Source organism: Perca fluviatilis, chromosome 12 (genome assembly GCF_010015445.1).
Source record: "Perca fluviatilis chromosome 12, GENO_Pfluv_1.0, whole genome shotgun sequence".
NCBI classification, from domain to species: domain Eukaryota; kingdom Metazoa; phylum Chordata; class Actinopteri; order Perciformes; family Percidae; genus Perca; species Perca fluviatilis.
The window spans coordinates 8,596,532-8,607,196 of record NC_053123.1 but is presented as its reverse complement, the minus strand read 5'-3'; the positions used below and the strand labels follow the sequence as shown (position 1 = coordinate 8,607,196).

Sequence of the window (10,665 nt, the reverse complement as noted above, 5' to 3'; positions counted from 1 at the left end):
CGACAATGTATAAAAGGCTCCATTACCTTGTACCTCACGTTATGGCTCCGTAGCAGACGTTTTTGTAAAAATAGGCTAACGATTGTGTCATAACCAAGTGACTTACTGTCGCACAGTAGAGGAATTACCGTATAGTACAGGAGTAGCTCGCAGGCAGTTTTGACTTACATTAGCTGTTTAGGTTTAATTACTAATGTTAACTAGCATGTTAGTTAGCAATAATTAGCCTGTGCTTATGTTATCTCCTTACATATCCGTCCAGAGCAACAGTGTCTATTGGTCCATTATATATATGTCAATGCTCCAGACCGAACTTCCCGACCTCGAATTTTGTGGGCGGGGCTAAGTTCGGCTGGCATCCAGGCTAGCAAATTGCAACATCTAAGACTAAAACAAAACATTCTCTCAACACCCCCTCCACCACCCCCAATGCCACATTATTGTGGTTTTGATGCCAGGACACAGAAATATTCCAGTTCCTGTTCTATTTCAGTGTCAGGAGACGTGACTCCCATCTCCTCCAGAAACCTGTGAAGCAGTGCACAGATTGATTATTCTGCTCAGTACTCAAAGTAAAACATTCAGACAGTTAATATTTGCAAAATGGATGATTATAATAACAGACATATGTGTGTGTGTGTGTGTGTGTGTGTGTGTGTGTGTGTGTGTGTGTGTGTGTGTGTGTGTGTGTGTGTGTGTGTGTGTGTGTGTGTGTGTGTGTTAAATACACGCATGTGTGTGTGTGGATAGATGACCTCTTCTGAGTATTAAGCAGCAGGTCTTCAGCAGCCTGGGGATCTTTCCTCTTGTAATCTTGGGACATGGACCAGGACTCAATGAAACCCACCAGGTTCCTCACCGAGATTGCTGATTTCACCCGAATACATTCAATCCTGTTGTACCATTTTATTGATGTATTATTACATATAAAGACAATTAAACAATAGTAAAACACACCTTGACATAATTTAACTGTGCATTTATTAATTCAAGACAGCAATAACAACTGCATTTCTGTTTTATGGAACAAGGACAGAACGTGATTTCAGCTCTGAGCGCTCTTTGTGTTATCTTAGCCAAACAAAGGTGTAACAACTTAATACTGTCTTTGACTTTTTAGGGACAGCAGACAATGGTATTGTATTTAGCTATCACAGAGGTGTGTTTACTGTAGGTGTGTATGGTAAATACCTCTCCTTGTCGGGAAATGGGATGGCTGAGTAGAGCTCCTCCAGCTTACTCTCAGATACAGCTACTTGATTGTTAGTGTAAGGCAACAGCACCTGCTTCACCTGGAAGTGAATGTATAGAAATATTGTTAGGATGACCACATCCTGACTATAGCGATGTACTTGACACGCTCAGAAATTGATTTTTTTCCCCAAAATGTTTAAACCCTATAAAGGTAATTCTATTTATGTGCCCAACGCAAATGTGGCATAGTGCACATAGTGCTCTATTAGCTCTATGTTAACAGCAACCCGTTCTCACTCCGAACTCGTAAAATACGGACGTTTGGACAGTGGCTGTCAGTGTCTGAAGCGACGCATAAAGTGCCCTTCAGCGTGTTTGTAGAACGCACCAGGGAGAGCAGCAGCTACACAGGGTTTGAAGATGACGTAGCACTAAGAGTGACTACAGTAGCGAGTAGTAGGAAAGGCTGAAAATCTGCATAGAGAGGTTGGTTGGGGTGGTGGATGGGTCAAACAACACAGGACTTTCACCCAGGAGACTGGGGATTGTGTCCCTAACCCTAACCCTAACCCAACCGTTCTTCTTTTCCTAAACCCAACCATCCTGTTCTTCTTTTCCTAAACCCAACCGTCCCGTTCTTCCCGTGTGTCATGGAAACGTAAGCCCACCCATGACCTTTTCCTTAACCTAACTTAACCTAACTTAAAAGTGACGCCAATAGTCCCGACCAAGCGCGTTTAGATAAATCATGTTTAGATATGTTGCTAAAGGAGACTTTTAGCGCAGGTTTAACATGACTGGAGTGAAACTAGAGTCTTCACCCACCTCTTCATACACGTGATTGAGTCTTTCTCCACAGGCCTGGTAGCTAAGTCTGGTGTTAGAGTCACTGAAGCCCAGCAGAGCCATGCAACCCCGGGGTTTTAAAGCCCGACTTGCCTCAGCCAGGAACCTTGTCTGATCAAACCAGTGGGCTGCTGACGCTGCTGTGAGCAAGTCTACAGAACCATCTGGAAAAGGAAGCTCCTCTGCTGTCCCCTTCCTGCAGGGGGCAACAGTCAGGTCACACTGATTTCCAGTGATGGAAGAAGTATTCAGATCCTTTACTTAAGTACAAGTACTGATACCACACTGTAAAAATACTCTGTTACAAGTAAGAGTCCTGCATTGAAAAATAAAATTATGTAAGTATCATTAGGAAAATGTACTTAAAGTATTGAAAATATAAGTAAAAAGTACAGAAAAATCCTCCCATTTTAGAAACTGGAAATTATCAAAATTGTTTTATGGTCTAATCATACAGCTGGACTTGAAGGCCATTATATTGTTGGGTGGTTTAATTTATAATCAAGCATCCTATTTTATAAACTAGCCTGTGTATAGTGTGCAAAAATCTTATTTGTAAAGTAACTAGTAACTAAAGCTGTATGTGGAGTAAAAAGTAGAATATTTTTCTCTGAAATATAGTGAAGAAGAAGAAAGTGGCATGAAAAGAAAAGACTCAAGTAAAGTTGTACTTAAGTATATAACTTGAGTAAATGTACTTAGTTACATTCCACCACTGCTTATTTTGCACTTTTAAATAAATCGTATTTACGTAATTTAAAAAATTAGACTTTCTGTTTCCAAACGCTTCTGGAACGTTTGCATTTCAACGTTTCATTCATTATTCATTATTCATTCTTTATTTTCAAAGAGTACTATAACTACGTCCACACATGTAGAGCAACTCACACACTCCTACCTGTATGTGATGTTAGGGTACCCTGGCACAGCTCGGGCCTCCTCCAGTTGACACTCACTGATGTCGATGCCCACCACTTCCTGGAAGTGCGGTGCCAGTAGCCGGGAATTCTGACCTGTCCCACATCCCAGATCCACTGCCAGCACATGTGGCTTTCCCTTCTGAGGATGGGAACAGATATGCAGTAATTGTTGTCAATATGTTGAATGATGCAGATAAGATAAGATAATCTAGATATGTTCCAATACCATTTTTTTTTCGACCCGATTCCGATTCGTGAACTTGCGTATTGGCCAATATGAGGTACCGATCCGATACCAGTGTGGTAAAAAATACATACAGTATATTTGATTATGTTTTAACAGCTGTATACTACTAACCCCGTATGGATGTGATATGATTGCTATCATTGTTGTATGGCTGGCTCAGGTTAAACTCTTTGTGAAACATGAACAAACTGAAACAATGAATGCCACAGAAAATTCTTTCATTATCCAGTTTGACAGTCAGTCATAACGGAAAAAGGACATAAATAAACTACTTTAAAGTAGATTGTCTTTGGGGCTAAATTACGCGGTACCGATACAAGCATTTCAGGCAGTATCGGAGGCTTTTCCAATACTGGTATCGGTATTGGAACTTCTCTATCATAAACTCTTGTTTTGTGCATCAAATAGGCAGAATTAATGCACTATGATAACAGAATAGAGTGCATATTCACAGCGTGTTTGGCCATGGCCTACCTTTTTATCTAGGTATTGAAGAATAATGTTCTTGACCTCATCTGGAGGTGTAAAGCGATATCTTTGGTAGATGGCGGCATGAACCTTCCCCTCAAACAGCCGGTATGTCATGATGGTCTGTTTTTTTCTCTTTTTGATCTGTTACCAATTTAGCTTTCTCCGAGCCTGCGCTCCAAAACAGCCTCCTTTGTACGTCTTTGTTCTCTTTCAGTCTCCTATCTTGTTAGCCTTTGTTTTGTTTCCTTGCTTTTAGCCTCTTTTACCCTCTACGTGTCTTCTCTCTTATCTTGCACCTTCTTTTCCTCCTCCTACACGCACTGCACTACTGCCAGCATTTAACTCCTCACCCACTTCCTAAAGTGACACACAGGCAAAACAAACAGTTTGTCAGTTACAGATTAAATCAAGCAGTGGTCTCAAACATGCGATGGGACAACAAATATATCTACATCTTTGAAGTAAGCGCTGCACAGATGAAGGTAAAACAGATTCTTTTGTTTAGAGAAAAATGTTCCTTACTAGTTGAAAGCGTCCCTTGACTCTGGAGGTCTTGATAACTCAGCTGCGTATTAGGAAACCATGCCCAATAGAGGCCGGGCCTCTTGCTTAACCCTTTCATGGCCAGAGAATTTCTGCAGATTGTATTTTAACAGCTGCACATTCACATAAATAAATTATATTATGTATTATATTATGTATTTACATAGTGGAAAGCACATTGGATTTTAGTTACAGCATCTATCTGCATGTGCTCACAAACATGTAGTTGTTTGGAATTGTGGGGGTTAACCTTTAAAACGACTAAAATGTAATAGTTATATTACAGAAATGAGCTATACGTATTGTTAATAAGGCTGGTTGCTATGATCACACAAATCCATTGTTTATAAAATCTCATGAAATATAATGAATTGATATATTATAAATGATGAAAATAATGTTCAGAGTTAAAACAAAGTCACTGCCAGACTGTGTACAAAGGCTTTTTTTTTTATTACATGAACGCAAATGTAACAGATGTTTGTGAATTCACAGAAAAAAAAGCTATGTAAAAAATTATTAGTATTAATTATTAGTATTAAAAGAAAATATATTTATATTCCAGAGGTGTCAAGTAACGAAGTACAATTACTTTGTTACCTTACTTAAGTAGAAATTTTGGGTATCTATACTTTACTGGAGTAATTATTTTACAGCAGACTTTTTACTTCTACTCCTTACATTTTCACGCAATTATCTGTACTTTCTACTCCTTACATTTTAAAAATAGCCTCGTTACTCCTATTTCAGTTCGGCTTGTTTTCATTCCGGCTTGTCATCGTTCAAAAACACTGTTGAACGAGGGTATTTGAAAATCCAAAAACAGCTAAAACTATACTCCTGCTTTTTGAAATGTATTTGTATTAATCCAAAAAACAGCTAAAACTATACTCATGATTTTGAAACGTATCAGCTCAAGAGCAGTTGAAACTATACTTCTGCTTTTGACATGAGTTAACCCAAAAACAGCTAAAATATATTACTGCTCTTGAAACTATAATACTTGATTTTGGGTTTGTGAGTGTTGATTTGCTTTTAAAACTATATGATTGCTTAGAAATATAATCATGTTAAGCGTTGTGTTACTGATATTATTATAAACATGCTTAGAGACATCTTAGTGTGGATTACTGTGTGTAACTGCCTGTTTGACCCTGCAGCCGTAGAGAGGAAGTGTCTGTAAGAGGCCTCAGATGGATAAATTGCATTGTGTAACTGTCTGCTTGAACCTGCAGCTGGAAAGAGGAAGTGGAGTTGAGGCCCTGAGTTCACAAAGAGGAGAGAAAGGTGGCTACATTGACCTAGTGATGAACTGGTCTGTTATATTGTATGTTAGATAGTAAATGCATATAGGAAATATCGTCATATGAGATGTTTTTATGTATGTCCAGCCTGATATCTGCATTAAGATTGCATTGCCATTGGGTGCCCGGATAGCTCAGTTGGTAGAGCAGGCGCCCATATATAGAGGTTTACTCCTCGATGCAGTGGGCCCAGGTTCGACTCCGACCTGCGGTCCTTTGCTGCATGTTATTCCCCCCCCCCCCATCTCTCTCCCCTTTCATGTCTTCATCTGTCCTGTCAAAATAAAGGCTGGAAATGCCCCAAAATAATATTCTTAAAAAAAAAAAAAAAAGATTATATTGCCATGTAAGTAATAAGATGTTAAAACACACCTCACTGCAATGGGGAGTTGAACCCCAAATGTAGGCTACATATAAATATTGGTGCTTTGCCAACGAAAAGCTCTCTTAGCTCTTGCCTTTTGACTCTCAGCCTTTTTGCTCTTCTGACCTTCACCCTTGCTGATAGGGGCATTCTGTGTCTTAGAGCATTTTGAGTGATTGAACTTTTCATTTAATTAATTTTTATTATTATTAATAGTTTTTTCTTGTTAACTTTTTGCTTCAAATAAAATAAAACCACCTGTGTTCGTCTTGAACAAGGGGACCCAAAAAAACCTTGTAAGTCCTTTTTGCCTTTTTAGAAGACTTTTTTCCTTTTTTTCTACTTTTCCTCCACTTCACCCGTGTGAGCGGGGGACACCCCGAAAGGGGAAGTGGGGACTCCTCTTTAACCGCGAGGTTTGCAGCAACCCCGGGGACCGATCTGACAAGCGGGCCTTTGATCCTCCAGCTCAGCGGAAGCTTCTGTGACCAAGGCTGTCAGAACGTGAGTAATCAATTGTATTTATTTGGTTGTAAAGATCTCCTGTGTGCTGTGTATTTCCCATACGGGGGACATCTAGGTTGTCAATCAAAAGCCTCTTGTCTCGTCATCGGGTTTCCACCGTAGCGAGGACCCGTTAACCGCGTGTGTGTGTGTGTGTGTCTCTCTAAAAATAACCTAAACCATAGGGAAGTATCTGAAATAACTCCTTTAATATAGGCTTAACCATCCGCCCTGCTGACAGTAACTGGTGTTGTTGTATGGCAGAAGAGGGCATAGAAGCGAGGGTTTTCGAGGGGAAGTAAAGGGGTTGGCTTTAACCCTTGTGTTGTCCTTCAAGTCCCAGTGACCCGAAGGACAACACAAGGATTATGTACTTCTGTTTACTTTGTTGAGAATTGCTCTCTAAATAAGGGTTAATACAGCACCTTAGTTCTTGTTTGTACAGCATTTTGGTCAGCTTAAACTGTGTTTAAATGTGTTCTAGAAATAAACTTTACTTACTTACTTTACAAGAAACAGGGTTTAGAGAGCAATTCTCAACAAAGTAAAGGGAAGTACATAATCCTTGTGTTGTCCTTCAGGTCACTGGGACCCGAAGGACAACACAATGGTTAAAAGAAAAAGTGATCCGATGCCTCGAAAACTGTCACATCGCTCCACAACACACACACACAAAAAAACCTATCCAGATAAATCGCGCCATCCAGATAGAGTGAATTTGATTGTGGTTGGATGAGAAGTATAAACATATACCATTCCGACACCCTACTGGTTTGTACGCGATCCATCGCACCTGCACAGACCCGGTGCTAATACGACCCGGTGCTATACGACCGCTCTCTACCGGACCGAATAGCACGCGGATTTGATTAACTTTGTGGCATTAAATACAACAGCCTTCAGGCTGAACAGGAAGTCACACACTCAAATCATATTAGGTCCGATTTAATAAAATGTTATCAGACCCATATATCAGCCTGTACTCAGTCTCCAGTTGTTTTAATTATGACAGAGTAGCTGTTATAATGATCTACATGCGATCTGTTGCTGACGTCAATAAACAACAGTAGATGACCTGAAATCTGAACAGATTTAGTCTCTCTGACTTCTAAACTCTATCAGTTACACTACATGTGTTCTGTACAGAATAAGCCTTTAAATCAGACAAATAGCAATGAATATCCCTCCAATTCAAAAAGAATAAAAAGTTGATGTAAAACGTCACCATGTTGACTCGATTCTGAGCCAATCAGCTGTTAGATCAGCTGAGAGCCAAGCGTTTCCCAGCATGCCCTGGGTCTGCTTGGGTCTTGCAGTCGGTGAAAAGCAAACTGCGCTGCCTGCGTCTCAAACCTGCGGCCACCTTGATCTTGTGAGGTTATCGTTGTGTTCCACCAGGATTGCTCCGTTGCTGCCGGAAGCCGGATATCCGTTTGTGCTTTGGACTCAGATTGACAGCTAGCTAGACTATCTGTCCAATCTGAGTTTTCTCTTACACGACTAAAACAACCATTAAACGTACACATGTTCCACCAAAACAAGTTCCTTCCCGAGGCTATTTTGCAAAGGCACCGCAGCTTTCCCCGGTGCTCAAGACGATTGTGCTTGGTTTAAAGAAATGCCAATAAACCTGAGCACGTTTTTCTCTCATCCCAGAATGCTGTGTGGACTAGCCAGACCTTCCTCCGCAGCGCCGCGGTGAAGGAAGGTCTGGCCAAGCGAGACTACTCACTAACTCTCTCTCTTAATTACCTTCTTTATACCTTCTAGACAGTATTGTATAGATTTTATATAAACGGTTTATTGCCTGCTTATTGTATCGTGTGTGACAAATGAATAAAAATACTACTGAATGAATACATGTTTTTTTGTTTCAAACAACATACAAACAAAAAAGTATTTCACTATAAGAAAAAGAAAAAGCAGGAATAGGTTAAATAAAGAAAAAGCGGACATGTCATTCATCACAACTGTAACATGAGTCCAGAGACCAGCAGTGTCTCTAGGAATTATGTCACTTTCAGTGCAAAGTACATTGAATAAAAGTGGCGATGAAAGTTTGAGACCATCAAAACAGTCTCTACAAAGGTGTGAGGTCACGAGCTCAGTCATCTGTGTCTTTCCAAACCACTGACTAAACCTATTGTTGGCTGTGTGTTTGTCAAAGTTTGTTTTTCATTCTCTTGACCATTTGCTAAACTGAAAAGTCTCTTTGTTTTGGTCTGGTTACCCAGGATTGCCCTCCAGGGTAGCAAAGCGTGTTTAATTGGACTCGAGGGAGAATGGAGATAATGGCCTGTTGACCATTTCCAACTTAGTTATTCTACATTAATAGCCTTTGAAAAATAAACGACCTTCCCATGGGCTCTCATTAGTGTTGACTTCATTAAACATTGCATCAGAGGCGATAAGCGAAACCCATATTTATCACATCTTATGTCTTTTCACATTTTCTTTCACAAAAACGCTCTGTTTCAACACCTGGTGGAAATACCCTAGGGATGGCAGGCCAATGGTGGCCAATAAGGAGGACTGACTAAATCATTACAGTAACCTTACATCACTTATGGCCTTTGTGTGTGTGTGTGTGTGTGTGTGTGTGTGTGTGTGTGTGTGTGTGTGTGTGTGTGTGTGTGTTTGTTCTACAGGTTGTTTTGAACAGAGTATGGTTTTAAAGATAAATATTATAAACATTACATCATGTGCTCTGTTTTTCTTCTGATTCCCCTAAGTAAGCTAAAGATGGTTTTTTTTTAAGATCATTTTTTGGGGGCATTTTTAGGCCTTTATTTTTACAGGATAGATGAATAGAGGGAGAGAGAGGGGGAATGAAATGCAGCAAAGGGCCGCAGGTCGGAGTCAAACCCGCAGCCACTGCGTCGAGGAGTAAACCTCTATCTATGTGCGCCTGCTCTACCTACTGAGCTAACCCAGCCGCAAACCTGAAGATTTATACACGGGCGTGTACAGAAGCCATTGTTAAAGTTATACAGCATGATATTGCACCAATGCCTTATTATAGGGTTTACAGGTCCAAGCAAATTATTTTCTAATCAATCATTTCTAGAGAAGAACCTTTCCTAATGCGTGTTTGCTTGGTTGCATTATTAGATGAACAATCCTTGCACACCACTATGTATAAAACACACATTCATGGATTTCAAAGAAGTGACTTGAATCAACATAATGCTGAAACGAAAAAAAGAAAAGAGCTTGGTTTGCCTCAAGGATAAGTTTTAACAGTATTTGTTTATTTGAAACATCAGAGATCATCTCAGAACCTACTGGACCGGTTTCCTCATTTATTTGCTTGCTAAAGAACAGGAGCGATTCTAGGATCCGACCTTTAGGGGGGGCTCATCCCCTAGTGAGAATGTGACACAGATACAGTGCCTTGCAAAAATGAAGCACCAAAATTGATTTAAAAAAAAAAATAGTTTTTTATTATTAGAATTTTTGATGAAATTTAGGGGGGGTGGGGCAAAAGGGTCTAAAATCACCCATGCTAAAGAATAATACTTCTGTGAGTCTGATATTTTTCTTACTGTCAACAAATCCCATGAAAACAAAAAAAATTGATCCTGATAGCAAGTAGGCATATTGTCTGTGTAACCACAGTCTGATATAGAGTATTCCTCTGTGCCACACGGCCCTACTGTTGTCTAAAACTATTAAAACGCATCAATGAGCCACACTGTTGGACTGGGCCACGCATGTTCCTTCATCAAAAGGAGTATGGTAGGCCTGCTGCTGTAAATACTCACTAGCGCCTCGGTCAGCTTAACATTAATTGTTTGTCAAATCATCCACAAGCCTCTGAACCCCCTTTATGACAGCGAAATAATGTGCGGCTGTGTCCGTCAATTTTTGCAACTTTCCAAAATGCACAATTACACAGTGATCGATCAGCTGTGCAGAGTTGTAAAAGATACTCAGGATTGGAACTTCTCTCTCAAGCTGCCTTTTATAAAGTCCCCCCCTTCCTCCCCCCAACAACTTCCATAATGTTTCGTGTTTACAGCCGATTGCAACTCCGTGAGTGCTTTCAGGGAGAGAGGGTTCATAAGTGTGGGTCGTTTTCCCCATCTCGCCCCTCTCTGTGACGGCAGACTTTTCAACTACTTACCTAAGTGTGGCAACTTAGAATGATAAAGAGGCTGTCCTCCCAAGAAAAAAGGACAGTATCAGCCATTTAAGCATGGTGCATGTACAAAGTCCATTAAGGTGGTGTGGTGGAAGTTTCCTTTGCAGCAGGAGTGTATTTTAGAAAGT

General features: G+C 40.3%; 1 protein-coding gene across 1 annotated transcript; it reads right to left on the bottom strand.

Annotated features, from left to right (window-relative positions):
* Positions 1 to 249: 249 nt before the first annotated feature.
* LOC120569557 (putative methyltransferase DDB_G0268948) lies at positions 250 to 4,263 on the bottom strand. Its single transcript, XM_039817425.1, has 7 exons — positions 4,201 to 4,263; positions 3,682 to 4,035; positions 2,939 to 3,099; positions 2,020 to 2,236; positions 1,192 to 1,292; positions 756 to 893; positions 250 to 528 (listed from the first exon to the last, which is right to left on the bottom strand). The coding sequence occupies exons 2-7, from the start codon at positions 3,790 to 3,792 to the stop codon at positions 438 to 440; spliced, it is 819 nt and encodes a 272-aa protein (XP_039673359.1). The 5' UTR covers positions 3,793 to 4,035; positions 4,201 to 4,263; the 3' UTR covers positions 250 to 437.
* Between the last annotated feature and the right edge of the window lie 6,402 nt (positions 4,264 to 10,665).

What these genes read in the sequence shown, in the direction of transcription:
- LOC120569557 (XM_039817425.1), bottom strand. Translation starts at nt 3,792, where the DNA reads ATGACATACCGGCTGTTTGAGGGGAAGGTTCATGCCGCCATCTACCAA. An exon ending in TTCAATACCTAGATAAAAAG is followed by an intron (nt 3,100 to 3,681) that starts GTAGGCCATGGC and finishes TCCCATCCTCAG; the next exon opens with AAGGGAAAGCCACATGTGCT. An exon ending in TACCCTAACATCACATACAG is followed by an intron (nt 2,237 to 2,938) that starts GTAGGAGTGTGT and finishes TGCCCCCTGCAG; the next exon opens with GAAGGGGACAGCAGAGGAGC.